Source organism: Adiantum capillus-veneris, chromosome 8 (genome assembly GCF_014529385.1).
Source record: "Adiantum capillus-veneris isolate H3 chromosome 8, ASM1452938v2, whole genome shotgun sequence".
Taxonomy (NCBI): domain Eukaryota; kingdom Viridiplantae; phylum Streptophyta; class Polypodiopsida; order Polypodiales; family Pteridaceae; genus Adiantum; species Adiantum capillus-veneris.
The window spans coordinates 86,403,419-86,419,692 of NC_140938.1; the positions used below are offsets into that span (position 1 = coordinate 86,403,419).

The following is a 16,274-nucleotide window of genomic DNA, read 5'->3' on the forward strand; positions in this document are numbered from 1 at the left end:
TAGTATAAAAGATATTAGGACTAGACACTACCCTTATAGAGAAAAGCGTTCTCATCACTCTTGTTGTCAAGTCTAATATCCTAAACCCTATGTTGTCTGGGAGACGTTTGATGTCGAGATAGCCATGTGTCTACCCTCTTGTCATGTTAGGGTCATTTGTTGTGATGATGGCGTTGTTCATTGTTGGCCGGTCATCTTAAAAAACCGCACAATTGCTCAATGCAAACAAGCATCCATGTGGCAGACATGGCCATACAAAAGCATCAAGCAACACCAAACAGAAGCATACACGCCCTACACTGGACACACTACTTGTTGTGTGTGTGCTCCTTCATGCAACATGCTCAAAACTGAAAATTCTCCTTTGGGTTGGCATTTCAATGGTTTGTCACCTGTTATGCATGCAACCAATGTTGCATGCTGTTCAATTTTCCAACCAAAGAAGCTCAAGCTCTCATGCACAAAGCAACTTTCCATCGTGTTTAATTACTGATAGCACTACCATTGACCTGTATGACATAGCAATGCTGGTATCTAATGCAGAAGCCATGCTTTATTGTGTTGAAGCAATGCCCAACCTTGCAATTGACCGACCTACAATTGAGAGTGCTCACTCAATGCTACCAAGGGTTCAAACAAGACCTAACGAGATTGAAGAATGCCTGTGGTAAGCTCAATAGCTCCACAGCACCTGCACAAACCGTACATCTCTATCTTTGAGAACTCAAGCTCCACACTCAGACATACAATCAAAACTTTGAGCTCTTGTGTTGAGCTAAAGCTCAAATATCCACAATGGCATACATCACTTCAACTCTTTGCGAGTGGACTTGACTCTCGAGAGTTCAAGGCCCTCGGCCCTCGGCCCTCGTCCATATAAACATCTTCAAAAAGCCAAAATGACCGATGAGACCAAAAAGTTGCAACGCGGTGAATCTAATACAATGTCTTACCGATGATTTAAAAAAGTACTGAAAAAAGGGGTACTATAGAATCCTAAATTGCTAGACGTGAACTAAGCAACTAGTTGGAGCTGTGCAGGATGAGTTTGGGTGGGAGAGAGAGAGAGAGAGAGAGAGAGAGAGAGAGAGAGAGAGAGAGGGTGGAGCACCGGCAAGCTCTGCAACTATTTGCGCTTACTGTGTTCTTGGATGTCGGCTAGTGTGTAAGTGGACAATCAATCATGTCCGACCAGCGCACATTGGCCCTTTAGCCAACAGGAGTAAGGTAGTGGGTGGTTTGATAGCTACATTTCAAAATATTTTGAAGAGCTCTCTCTCTCTCTCTCTCTCTCTCTCTCTCTCTCTCTCTGTGTGTGTGCACGCATGCGTGCGTGCACATGTGTGAATTTTCTTGCACCCACCCACATTCGTTCACACCCTTGATCTCTCTCTCGCTCTTACATTGGTCTATTTTATAGCCCTTCTGGATCGACAATATCCTTGTCAAGGTAATGATGAATGCTTTGCAATCTTGTCATCGGCCAGTACTGTATCTCCTGCTTCCATGGGAGCTTACATTTTTTCAATTTATACAGTTTTCTAGCCCTTGAGGCTTGGATGTATTCATTTTTTAAGATTCATCATTTACAAATGCCATTACAGCATGTTTGTATCAGCATTGACAGCTTTCCACTCGACCGAAGAATGAGCTCACCACAAGAACACGTTCCTATGGACACTAGCAAAGACAATAACGAGGTAAAAAGCGGGAACAATTTCAGAAAAGTACAGATCGTTGCCATGTTATGGTGGTCATGTGAGAACACACTTACGACCGCCGGGGCACCTTTTCCCCTCACTAGCATGTTCTTTTCCCCCGGCTTGTATATATGCCTATCAATCTAGGGCAAGCCTTCACCTTGTTTTGAAACACAGGATAATAATACTTCCTGTTTCACTCGAAGAGAGCTATTTTGTCAGCAGATATCCATGTGTATATAATGTAACTGTTACATCTATATATAAAATCTTGACATAAATACAACCGAGAACCTGGATGAACGGATCAACAGATCAATGCATCATGTGTGTTCATTACACAAGGAAATGGGTAAGAAAATACGTCTGGACCGCTATCAACAAAAAGTTTCGATTAAAATTAAAACGGGATATATAATTTCAAAGCAACTCTCATTTGCCTATATCTTGTTTTTGTACAGGTAATGTTATACATTGATTACTTAGTAATCATATGAACAGCCAGTGAATTTGTGTGTGTTGTGTATGTGTGTGTGTGTGTGTGTGTGTGTGTGTGTCATTACATCTAGACATGATGTCCGAAGCTCCTCCCTTCTCCAAATCGGTTCTTGAATGCAACTGACGAGGCTCAAAGTGCACTTAACAAGGCCTGGCTGCTTCAAATCATCCTTAGGACCAATTCCCCAATAAATGCTCTTGGTCAAACAAACATCGCCAACTTTTCTTCCTGTCAGCAAGCATATGATTCTGCTCATTAAACACTAGGATTCGGATCCAATACCACCTCACAGCCATGCGACGTGGTGGATCAGCTTGGTTCCAATGTAATGCAAATCTCTTGGTCCCCTCCTGCAGCTAATATTCGTTCAAAAGAATTCGGAAATGTCTCATTTTTTAACACAAAATGAAGAAGAGAGTGCCGGAGGTCGAACACAAATTGAATGAGGCCCAGCAGGAGTGTTTGATATCCTGCTCTTATTAATGGAAGGCAGAACCAAGGAGGGTGGTCGAACATAACCCGCAACCAAAGGTATGCATGTTAAGGTAATCATCACTCTCCCTCCTGCTTGTTGAGGCATGAGGAAGCACCCTTTCTTTCTTCCTGCAAGCATCCATTGGTCCCGATCTACCTCGACCTCGTAGAACAACCGCTCAACATCATCCTGTGATGCACTAAATCATTAGCAGAAACTTGAAAAATAACCAATGCTCTCGCAAGGCATGTTAAATGTTTAGAAGACTATATTAATCTCTCGAAAAAGAAAAAAAAACTTTTATAGATCTGCCCAATTTACTTAATTCTGAAAAAATAAAACCCAGGAAACAGATCGCTCTCAAGCCTGTCGCCTACTTGCACATAATCAAGTGCATCAATTGGTGATTTTCGGAAGAGAATCCAAGGAAAAGCTTGCATAATACATAACCATACCCGCTTCTCATCATCAGAGACTTTGTGAGAAGATGTGCAGGTTCCTTCTTTTATTCTTTCTACCCTCCATTGAAGAAGAATCTGCTCCCCTACACTTGGAGTGTCAGAGGAAAGAGGAAGCATTCCAACTGCAATAAGTGGGTCTGATATTGGCATTTGTAAAACCAGCAAGCTCCTGAACTCAAGCAATGTATCTTCCTCTCTGTCTACATCACTTGCTTTGTTGTGACAAGTTGCTGGAGAATGTGCACCCAGAGTCCGATCCCCAATAATTTGATAGTTGATAACAACTGTGCTTCCAGTCTCCAACTTGCCTTGCATAGAATTGTCATTTTCTGCGAACAATACAATAATCAGGTGGCATCGACTTCTACTTCAATGGTGGCCAGTGACAAAGAATTACCAGTATTTTTGTTAGTTGTCTCCAACCGTGCAGTAAAGAGCAATGCAGATTCTGAGGATGGAGCCATGACAAGAGGCAATATGCTGGAAGGGAATGGCAAGCCATTTGCCCCCTTTGTGTGAGCAAAACCAGGTTGCAACAAGAGCTGCGCATTCACTATTGTAATTGACGCATTCAGTTGGGAGATGAGAGTAACCTGCAATTACAGCAGATAACATAGCACAATCTCAACCACGCATCTTGTCAACAGGAAATAAAAATTACATACAGTAGCTGTATACAACATATATTCAAACAGTGACTCTTTGTTATTGTTGGCGTTGCCAAACACCAAGGTGCCAACTCTTTCCATGCTTCAAATGCTACAATACCTAAATTTTACAGATCTGGCGATCATGCCTCACTGTGCAGCCTATTGGGAGAGATCCTCAGTGCACTGACACACAGCTAGAATTCCTGTAAAAAGGGCCATGAAAAGATGTTTTGCATCTTTGGGCTTCCAATGCAGACATGAGGAATCTTTGCAAAAGGTGGATGCCTATTAAGCACTCCTCACATTGGCCACCATTTTGGGATTCATCTCCAGCACCTCAACTGGTGAGAAAGGTCTGGTGTTGAGTTGTAGCACATAACCTTATGGATTTTCTAACAAGATTGCTCATTGAGGCTTGTAACAAAAATAGGAGTTTGTTGAAGTCCATTCATCCCAAAAAGGAGAGATGGTTTTTCCTGCACGGTTCAAGCACCCTATTTTTGTGAATCTAAAGCTACTCTGTGAGAGGGAAAAAATCAAAAACCCTGTCTGAGATCAAGTTTGATTCATTCAAGGCTAAGATTAATATGAAAGACCTGGTACCTACTACAAATGAAGATGATAGTGTTTGACTTTGCTTGTGGCTGAGAGGGACAACTACAACATCAGATTAGGAGAAAGACAAGCACCTTACACAGCAGCCTATAAAGAATGTTATCCCTACATTGGGATGAGAACCGTAGAAAAAAGAAATGATCTTTTTGTTCCCTCCCCTAGAAGGATGCATTGTTATCTTGAGAAATTTTGGAGTAAAGGATTTCAACGTAACTCCTGAGTTTTGTATGGAAGACCCCAAATTTAAGTGAGAGGGCAAGTCTTGAGAAACCATTAAGTGTGTTTTTGCTTATTTGCTTTTTATGGATGTGCCTAGCAAGGACCGATCACTCTCGAGTGTTAATGAGAGTAGAACTGAGTTTGAAAGTTGTTTTATCTGACAAACTGGTTTGATAAACCACCCGGAAGATCATAGATTGATCCGGTATCCGATAGTTCTCCATCAAATTACCTGCTACTTTGGGTAGGATACTTGAAAGAACCATTTGGAGACTTCAAGCAAGGAAATTTTTAAATACATCCTAGTTATGGGAAGTAGATGGTGATCCTTACAAGACCAGCCATATTTGTGACCACTGTCAATTTGAGTATGAGAGCTCTCTCTCTCTCTCTCTCTCTCTCTCTCTCTCTCTCTCTCTCTCTCTATATATATATATATATATATATAGATATATCTACCATATCCTGATACGCAGAGCCATTATTGAGGAGGGCAGATCACATGGGAAGCGGATCTATTGTAGCTTTGTGGACTTCCGCAAAGCATTTGACACAATACCCAGAGCTAGATTGATGCACAGCCTACAGCAGATGGGAGTACCCACAGAGCTCATTTGGGGGATCATGGCATTATACAGGTCAATAGTGGGGCACGTACACACCATAGAGGGTCTATCTACACCGGTTCACTCCACTATTGGGGTGAAGCAGGGATGCCCGCTCTCTCCTACTGTATTTGGTATGTATGTGGATGAGGTTTCTGACTATATTGACAGAGATGGTGATAGAGGTGCACAGCTCGCAGGGACATGGATTCCACTATTGTTATATGCTGATGAAATTGTGTTGATCTCCGACTCTCCGGAGGGGATGCAACGTCACTTGGATGCTTTGCATAGGTTTGCCCATGAAAGTGGTTTGTCTGTCACCCTTGGTAAAACCAAGGTCATGGTGTTTAATACCACCCCACAGTGGATCAGGAGGTCAGCACCCGCATTCACATACGGCCAAGAGACGGTGGAGTATACAAATGCTTACACTGACCTTGGAGTGGTCTTTGGTGAAACAGATTTTCATTGAGGAGAGCAGCAGAGACTAAGCTGACCAGAGCCCATGCAGCATTGGATAGATTGGAGAGGATGTGTTCACAGGTTCAGTTCCAGGAGCCTCGGCTCTGGCTCTTTGACACTCTGGTGGCTTCTGCATTGCTCTATGGAGCTGAAATATGGGGACCTTCATTGGATCATCACGGGAGGTCGGGTCACATTGATGGATGGGGGGCATGGAGAAGCCTCTGGTATCTAGGATCTCGCGGCTCATTAGAGCCAAGGCTTCAGTACCTCGTGACATTATACAAGCAAAGCTAGCTACCCCCCCCCCCCCCCCCCCCCGCGCCCCCCACTAGTGGTTGAGGCGCTCACCAGATCAATCTCCTTCATACACCGCATATGGGAACTTCCCAGGGATAGATATGCTCGCCTTGCACTTGAGTCCTCGTGACAGTTAGCCATGCAGGGAGACACAGCATGCTGGTATGGGGAGATGATATCATGGTTTCAGGCACATGGGTTCAGCATAGACAGTTTGCCCCCTTCCAATACTCACTGGATGCAACCTCTCTGACTCTTACACAGTCCGAGATCACCAGGCTCATCCGCCAGGACCTGACTCCGCTAGACACCAGAAGGACATGGATACAACCAACATAGGAGATGGGCATGAAGATGGCCTTCTACAAAGAGCATCTTCTCCAGCTTACGGAGGACGGTTTTGTGACAAGACTCATATACATGGCTATTGGCCAGATACGCACATCTTCACACCAGTTGCAGGTCGAGACTGGGAGATACAGCGGAGTACCAACAGAGGCCAGGATATACCCCTTGTGTCACATAGAGCCTGAGACTGAGTTGCACTATACATGACACTGCCCAGTCTACTATGAGATACGAGGCCGCTTTCACTGCTTGTTCAGAGAGGGTTTTCGACCACTCTCCACAGTCATGGGGTACGAGGACCAGAGATGCCTGGGTTTGTTTTTGCTCAAGCTGCGCAGACATAGAGAGAGCCTGATGCGAGGAGAGGCTAGCCAGTCTCAGAGACAAATCACAGACTTCTTTAGAGCAAACATTGGACACCCGGAGGAGCTACCACCGCAACAGAGCCCACACTCGCCTCGCACCAGAGGCACGATGATTGATCGAGCGACTGAGCTGGGGAGATCCAGACGGCCACAGCTGCGGAGGACTACATAGTATCGACGGAGGTTACATCAGATGATTCAGATCACTTTGGCCCGACATGCATGACACCCACTCAGGATACTGACCATGGAGGAGATTGTTGAGACCCGCCAACGGCCGATGTTGGATCTGCTGTGATTTAGCTAGCCTAGCTAACTGCTTGGTTTTCACCTCTAGCAGCTTTAGGATTCCATACTATCAGATTCACTATATTTTGTACGCTGACATTGTATCAGATTCATCAGGATTGTACTGGTTTGGTCTCATAGGTCATTTTGGCCTTAAGAAGACATTTAATATAACATTTCATTTCATTCTCTCTCTCTCTCTCTCTCTCTCTCTCTCTCTCTCTCTCTCTCTCTCTCTCTCTCTCTCTATATATATATATATATATATATATATATATATATATATATATATACACACACACACACACACACACACATGGACACCCACCTGTCTCATGGGATACGGTGTGCCATTGGCCAGATACGCACATCCTCACACTAGCTACGGATCGAGACTAGGAGATACAACGGAGTGCCAGCAGAGGCCAAGACATGCACCCTGTGTGACATGGAGCCTGAGACAAAGTTACACTACACATGCCACTGCCCCGTCTACTACGAGATACGATGGCCGCTTCCACTGCTTGTTCAGAGAGGGCTTTGGACCACTCTCCAGAGTCACGAGGTATGAGGATCAGAGATGCCTGGGTCTATTCCTGCTCGAGTTGCGTAGACACAGAGAGAGCTTGATGAGAGGAAAGGCTAGCCAGTCTCAGAGACACATCACAGACTTCTTTAGAGCAGACACTGGACACCCAGAGGAGCTACTACCACGGCAGATCTTGTCGCCTCACACTAGAGGCACATTGATCGATCGAGCGACTGAGCTGGGGAGATCCAAACGCCCACGATTGCGGATGACTACACAGCATCGACGAAGGCTACATCAGAGGATTCGGATCACTTTGGCCCGACATGCACGACGCCCGGTCAAACTACTGTCCATGGAGGAGATTGATGAGATCCGCCAGTGACCGATGCTGGATTTCTTGTGACTTGTGATTTAGCTATCCCAACTAGCTGCTTATTTCACACCTACCAGTTTAGGATCCCATAGTATTTTTATTTTATCATTTTATCATTTTGTCATTCCATTTTGTTACTCTGACTTTGTATCAGATTCACCACATTGTAACGCTTTGGTCTCATAGGTCATTTTGGCCTTTTGAAGACGTTAATATAACATTTCATTTCATCTCTCTCTCTCTCTCTCTCTCTCTCTCTCTCTCTCTCTCTCTCTCTCTCTCTCTCTTCCTTCACACCTACCAGTTTAGGATCCCATAGTACTTTTGTTTTATCATTTTGTCATTTCATTTTGTTACTCTGACTTTGTATCAGATTCACCACATTGTAACGCTTTGGTCTCATAGGTCATTTTGGCCTTTTGAAGACGTTAATATTTCATCTCTCTCTCTCTCTCTCTCTCTCTCTCTCTCTCTCTCTCTCTCTCTCTCTCTCTCTCTCTCTCTCTCTCTCTCTCTCTCTCTCTGGGAAGGAAAAGCGTAGGGCTACAACCTACGCTCAAGAAATTCCAGAAGTGAAATCCCACTTTACTTGACAAGCGCGTTTGCTCTAAGATCGAATTGTGGGATCATCAAGTTAAGCGTTTTTGCTCTAGGACTCTGAGCAAGGAGGAAACCTCCGAGTTCGACCGAGCTCTAACACAGCATGAGTATTAACTACACCTTTGGGTACATGCACGAAGCATGAAGATGCAAACCTTGTTGCTAAAACGATTCAAATTTTTTTCCTACTAAAAAGAAAGAGATAAGCCAATTTCCTTTTCAGAGAGTGGAGTGGTCTCTCAAATGCTCTTTTTGAGTACAATGATGTTCGGATACAAGAATCTCTTTAAGATGTGTCTAGTAGATCACAGTTTCTCTACTGAGAAGCAATTTAAGATGGTCGTTTTATAATCATCGCGTGAGCTATATGGTTCGACCACTTAAGTAGCGAGTTATGGTTGAAGCATAAGCAGGTTGAGTAATATTGACATACCGCTAGAATGAGAATGAACTATTATGTTCGTGAGTGGATGATTGGCCAATTGTTGCAAGACAAAAAGAACCTTAACCACTTATGCAATAACATCACTGAGATCCTAAGCGGTTCCCTTCTGTGTGAACTGGGTTCAAGCATACGTTCAGAGGATGCTACAGCTAGAATTTTATATGCCTAAAATTTCGCAAGCCATCATTGATGCTTGCGACATGAAAATTTCTAAAGACATTTGGCCAATTTTAGCGAGATGGCAATTTTTGTTTGCCAAAGGATAAAGATGCTCAAACAAGATGAACTGCCCATGCTTTACACAAGCCCTATGGGACAAGACACAAGGTTTTATATCCTCAAGAATAACAAAGGACTATGAGTACCATAGACACCTAGATTGATTTCTAGAAAGCTTCTGAAGGTAGAATTGAGTTAACAAATCCTCAAATAAGGAAACCTTCCGAATTGTTGGACACACTCGAATCACGACTGCCTATGTAACTCTAAGACTGATGAGTTTCTATCACGTGCAACGGAAGAGTTTAAGGATTTAGCTCGAATCTAGTACTCCGCACAAACACATGGTTACTTTACTTCACTTGAAAGAACTAAACTCGACTGAATGAGAGAGAGAGAGAGAGAGAGAGAGAGAGAGAGAGAGAGAGAGAGAGAGAGAGAGAGAGACGACACCGCATGTCGGGTCCCAACTACCTTTAAGGGCCCCCTTGCTCTGTTGCCAGAGCAAGTACTTGCACAAAATGTTGATACAATGATGTTAAATGATGAGATGTTGAGATGCTAATGGGTACTTGATGCAGATACTTGGTATTGTTGAGATGTTGAGGGGTATTGCGGTAGATGCTAAGGGGTACTACGAGTACTTGTACTTGGTACTGTGGGATACTTTGGTACTGCTCGTGCTTGGTACTGCGAGTACTTTGGGTACTGAAGGTACTTGGGTGCTAAGGACACGGAGGTCCTCATGATCTCTACGTTGAGCTAGGCAAGAGCCAAGCCAAAACGCAAGGGGTGCCAGATGCTGGGTACAGCGTCGATGACGACAATGACAACGACGACGGGTACTTGTGTTGTGGTGTTGTTGAGGTGCTAATGGGTACTGCTAGATATACTTGGTATTGCGACGACGACGTCGACGAGGCCGTGGGCTGATCTGCTATCGCCAATGGCGGTGATAGGCTGAAAACTGAAAACACTGATGGAGTTGTGGCGAGGACTGTGACTGCGGCTGAAAACGATGAAGCTCTAGATGCCAAAAGGCTAATGGGCTGAGATCCAAAACGCTCGTACTATTGGGTACTGCTGAGAAGAGGTGTTGCTACGAGTATTGCTTCTTCTTCTCCCTCTTCTGCCTTCTCTAGCGTCCAGAGGGCTTCTTTTAGATCTTTGCCTTCTCCCTCTTCTCTGCCTTCTCTAGCGTCCAGAGGGCTTCTTTTAGATCTTTGAGGTCTCTTGGGATAGTTTCCTATGACGTTAAAATCCTCTTCTTCTTCTTCTTCTTCTAGCGCCCAAGGGCTTCTTTTATAGGTGCCAAATGCTGGGTCAAGCAGCCCTCTGGCTGAACCCCACGACCTTGCTAATTTAATGCTGAGAAATGTCACTTATTATTAAGTGCCATGCTAAGAGGCGGTTTAAACACTCGATAAATGCCTATATGTTGATTGACTGTACAGTGCAAGAGAGGGTATGCAACTATGACCGGCTTGGACATACACGTTCTGCTAGGGACTCACAAGGGTGCTAGGCTAGGTCCTAAGCTAAGACTAACGCTAGACTGTAGCAGAAGCTTGTCCACGTGGCGCAATTGCAGTGCGCACATGCCATCCCCCCCTATTAAGGTGAGGCAACTGCCGAACTTCTACCTGTGGATACTTTCTAGACTTTTGACGCTGAATGCTTTTGATGCTTGTAGATGCATAAGCCGATGAGAACTCCTCCAAACTTGTGGATACTGTGGATGTAGGTACTGCAGCAATGTGTACACAGACCTACGAGTTACTAGGTAGCCTTACTACTGTCGCAGAATACCAGCCTTGGTAGTGACTCTGCCTTGGGAGAAAGTACTAGGGAGAAAGTACTACCACTCGCATAGTCATGTCGTGAAAGCATTGCGAGTGAAGATGAACGGTAAGGGTGCTCAGAGATATTTCCAAGATTGCTTGTCGACGGAAGTGGATGCACGCTACATGCGAATGCAAACGCAGAAGAGGGTTAGGGATCCTTTCTCCAACTCGTTCCATATCTGCATAGAAGACAAGTAGATCTTGGTACTCAAGATCTGGATTTTCGTGTATCTGATATCAATCTTCGCTCAAAGACATAGCAATGAAGACGGCAACACGCCTGATGCGCAATGGACTAAGGGTGGGAGTGCCTAATAAGTTTGAGATTGGGACACGAAGATTATTTCAGGAGAAAAAACTGAGAGAGGTTCTTTGGGTTCTTGGTGGTTCTTCCCTTGAGTTCGCGAATTCGAAGCACGCACAGAGCTCTGATACCAATGTCGGGTGCAACGGAAGAGTTTAAGAATTTAGCTCGGATCTAGTACTCCGCACAAACACAAGGTTACTTTACTTCACTTGAAAGAACTGAACTGAACTAAATGAAAGAGAGAGAGAGAGAGAGAGAGAGAGACGACACCGCATGTCAAGTCCCAACCACCCCCAAGAGCCCCCTTGCTCTATTGCCAGAGGAAGTGCTTGCTTCATTACTTGCACAAATGCTGATACAATGATGCTAAATGATGAGATGTTGAGATGCTAATGGGTACTTGATGCAGATGCTTGGTATTTCTAAGATGCTGAGGGGTATTGCGGAAGATGTTGAGGGGTATTGCGGGTACTTGGTACTTGGTACTGCGGGATACTTTGGTATTGTCGGTGCTTGGTATTGCGGGTACTTTGGGTACTGAAGGTACTTGGGTACTGGAGGTCTTGATGATCCCTACGCTGAGCTAGACAAGAGCCAAGCCAAAACGCAAGGGGTGCTAGATTCTAGGGTACTGCGTCGACGACGACTACGAGGAGTACTTGTGCTGTAGTGTTACTGAGGTGCTAATAAGTACTGTAGGATACTTGGTACTGTGACAACGACGACGAGGAGGAGGCTGTGGGCTGATCTACTATCGCTGGTGGCAGCGATAGGCTGAAAACTGAAAAAACGCTGATGGTATAAGGCTGAAAACTGAAAAAGCTGATGGAGTTGCGCCGAAGACCGTGACCACGACGAGGCTAGGGCTGTATGTTGAAAACGCTGAGGCTCTCGATGCCAAAACGCTGATGGGCTGAGATCCAAAACGTTGGAACTGTTGGGTATTGCTGAGAAGAGGTGATGCTACAGCTATTGCTTCTTCTTCTGTCTCTTCGGCCTTCTCTAGCGCCCAAAGGGCTTCTTTTATGGATGCCAAATGCTGGGTTAAGCAGCCCTCTGGATGAACCCCACGACCTTGCTAATTTAATGCTGAAAAATGTCACTTATTATTAAGTGCCATGCTAAGAGGCGGTTCACACGCGGTAAATGCTTATATGCTGATTGATTATACTATGCAAGAGAAGGTATGCAGCTATGATCGGCCTTGACATGCACGTCCTACTAGAGACTCACAAGGGTGCCATGCTAGGTCCTAAGCTAAGACTGATGCTAGACTGTAGCAAAATCTTGTCCACGTGGCATAAATGCAGTGCGCACGTGACAATTTCTTGGGACTTAAATATAGTCTGAGTACAAGATGTACCAGAGGAATTAGAGGAAAGACAAAAAAATTCTCCTGATTGAGTCCCGTACCAAATCTAGTTTTGAACTTGTAAGATAAGTATCCAAGTTATGATTAATTAAGCTTTTATCTTCAGACAAAAGTAGCTCACTTGATCATTGAGAGAGATTTGAGATTTTTCTTGTTCACAGTACTCCCGTCATTCCCTTGAATGATGCACAATAGATATTTCGTATGTGTCACATCACATGGGAGACAGAGCATTGAGAAGAAGTATTCAACCATCCAGAACAGACATCTCTAATGCATCGTGGGATGGCTGGTAGAGAGCATCGCGAAGGAGTTGTTCTGTAAATTCGGTGAGAAAGGACAAAGTGATGGGTATTCTTGATGCGTCACATGGTCAGTGATAGGAGCATAGGATAGGGAATATTCCATAGTCTAGTCGGGAGAGATTCCGAATTGAGTAGAGTTTGTGCACAAGAGATGAGAAAAGCACTTGAATGAAGGCAGGTTCTGAGTAAGCTTTGAGAAGATACACTTGCTTTCTGAAAAAGCGAGTTGCTTTCTAGGATAACAGATGCTTTCCCATAAAGGAGTCTATGTTGGCATTGCATCTATGCATGAGACTACATCTAGGGATGCTCTGGTTGTGATAATTTAAGCATAATTTTCAGCTTTATTGAGTTTCTAGGAGGTTCATACCATTTTTAGCCCCCTCTTTCTTGCTTTTTTTAGCAATAGGCGATCCCTCCCTCTTTTTCAAGCATAAGAAAAAGCAGTGTCTGTTCCTCTCTCTCTCTCTCTCTCTCTCTCTCTCTCTCTCTCTCTCTAGGTGCCCCCCACCTTTCCCTATCCTTGCAAAGCCGGGAAAAGCTCCCCTATTCTTGTCGGCTGCAAGTAGCAATAAAAGGCGCCCTTCTCTCACTCTCTTGCATCAGAAAAGCCAAGCCCCAAAAGACTCTCCCATGCTGCCACAGATTTCAGCCGTGATGATGGAGTTGCCACCGAACCCTATGGCTGCCCCAAGTGTATCAAATGATGCCAGGACTATTAAGTAGATGAGTTCCATTGTAAAAGACTTGGACACTCCAAGTCAAAAATCTACTGCGACACGACAGGAATTCACTTCGAAACAGTTAACAGTTCACAATTGATTCGACACGGCCCGGCAGAGTTCCGTGCCAAGAGGTATTGGCCCCAAAGACTGGCGCCCCTTTCGGTATTTCTTTTTATATTAAATCTGTGCTTAAAGTACAAGAGAGTGGGAGGGTCTCACTCTCAGACTCTGCGTCCAGATGTTCTGCAGAGTGAGAGCCCTAGGGCGCCCATGTTTATAAAGGTTTACAAGGGATGCTAAAAGCAGAGCCCCAAAAACTATCACTGAAAAGCCTTGCAAAAATAAAGCAGTTAATCTAACAAGCCTCTTGGGAATTAAAGCAAATAGTCCCAAAAGCTTCAAAACTGCCAAAAATCAGCATTGTGTAAAATATACCCAGCTTTTGCGTAGAGTAAAGCTGTCCATACAGCTGCTGTGATTTGCGCCATGAAACACGAAATTCCATACAGCATGACACGTTAGCACTCAGCGTGAAATCCGGGGATTCTGCCACATCACTGCCCCTTTCACGGGCCTGCAAGAGAGAGAGTGTGTGTGTGTGTGTGTCACCATGCCACGTCACCAATTTGTGACATACCCCCCTCTTGAAAGCATTGTAATTGATGAGCGCGCAGTAGTGTGTGCAAGTGATAGAGCACGCGAAGAAGTGCAGGCTTGTGCCTTGGAGAGGCGGAGAAGGCCTGCAGAGGAGCGCTAGAGAACGAAGAGAGAGAGAGAGAGAGAGAGAGAGAGAGAGGGAGCGAACGATTTTCTGTAGGGGAATTTGAGAGTGAGTTATTTTTCTCATCTCTTCCCTTTATTATAAAGTATAGGACCAATTTAAGTTAGCGGCCAAGTTCAATGTGAACTTGGGCAAAGGTTAGTAAGCTTTAAACTATACACAAAAGGGGGCCATTTGGGCCTTTATAACCCAACAACCTCCCACTTAAAGGCATAAATGGCTCCTTTAAGCTATGTGACTCCCACCATCTGTATGCATAGCTGATGTTGTGCTTTGGATAAGCACTTAGTGTGAGCATCTACTGGATTTTGTGATGTATGGACCTTAACCACTGTAATAAGGCCATCCTCAAGCACTTCTCGAATGAAGTGATACTGCACATCAATATGCTTTATGCGTGCATGAAACATGGCATTCTTTGCCAGACATATGGCACTTTGGCTATCACAACCAAGCATAGGTGCCTTGGCAGGCAAACCAAACACACTGCTTAGACGTGCTAACCAAATGGCTTCTTTAGAAGCCCCAGTGGCTGAAATATATTCAGCCTCTATAGAAGACAACGCAACGATCTTTTGCAATCTAGAACACCATGAAACAGCACCTCTTGCAAGAGTAAACACATAGCCACTTCTGGATTTCCGTGTATTCACATCACCAGCCATGTCAAAGTCAAAAAATCCCTTCAACTCCAATGGTCTTTTAACATAGCAGAGGCATCTGTTTTTAGTCCCTTTCAAGTACCTCATAATGGACTTCACTGCATCCCAATGCAACCTGCCTAGATTAGCCATAAACTGGCTCACAACTCCCACTGCATGGGCTATGTCAGGCCTAGTAGCAACCATAGCATACATAAGTGAACCACAAGCTGAAGCGTAAGGCCCACTTTGCATGTCATTGGCTTCTTCCTTCGACTTGGGGCAATCATCCTTGGAGATTTTGACATATGGCTGTAATGGCACGCCAAGCGGCTTTGCTTCAGCCATGTTAAATCTGTCCAGCACTTTTTCAATGTACTTTTCTTGCGACAAATACAATATGTGCTGGTCCCTTTGCCTTCTAACACGCACTCCAAGTATATGTTCAGCTGCCCCAAGGTCTTTCATTGAAAATGCAGATTTCAACTGCCCTTTAAGAGCATCAACAGTGCTTCTTTTCTTTGCAACTATCAACATATCATCCACATAGAGCACAAGAATGATAGGGCTGCCATCCTCATCACGTTTGGTATACAAACAATGGTTTGCATGGCTTCTTTTGTAACCATGTTTGAGCATGAAGCGGTCAAACCTCTTGTACCATTGTCTACATGATTGTTTCAACCCATACAAGCTTCTATTGAGCATACATACCAAATGTTCCTTGCCAGGAATAACAAAACCCTCGGGTTGCTTCATGTAAAGCTCTTCCTCCACATCACCATGCAAGAAAGCGGTATGTACATCCATTTGGTCCATTTCCAAATCAAGGGCAGCCACCATGGCAAACAATACACGCAAAGTGGTCATCTTCACTACAGGAGAGAACACTTCCTGAAAGTCTATGCCCTTGGTCTGAACATATCCCTTTGCAACCAACCTTGCCTTATACTTGGGTTTTGCATCAACTGTCTTGATTTTATACACCCATTTGTTAAGAATAGCCTTCCTTCCTTCGGGCAATTCCACCAAATCTTAAGTATGATTAGCATGCAAAGCTTTAATCTCTTCCTGCATAGCAAGCTCCCACTTGTCGCTGTGCTCACATATCTTTGCCTCTTTATATGTAAGAGGCTCTCC

At 44.4% G+C, this 16,274-nt stretch overlaps 1 protein-coding gene across 1 annotated transcript in view; it reads right to left on the bottom strand.

Annotated features, from left to right (window-relative positions):
- Positions 1-2,077: 2,077 nt before the first annotated feature.
- The window catches only part of CLUB (TRAPP II complex TRAPPC10/CLUB), a 157,251-nt gene continuing 143,054 nt past the window's right edge, over positions 2,078-16,274 (bottom strand). The window contains exons 17-19 of the mRNA XM_086518163.1: positions 3,533-3,728; positions 3,130-3,464; positions 2,078-2,863 (exon numbers count right to left, since the gene is read on the bottom strand). Of these exons, the coding sequence (XP_086374289.1) occupies positions 2,588-2,863; positions 3,130-3,464; positions 3,533-3,728 (807 nt within the window). The 3' untranslated portion in view covers positions 2,078-2,587. The remainder of the gene's footprint in view (positions 2,864-3,129; positions 3,465-3,532; positions 3,729-16,274) is intronic.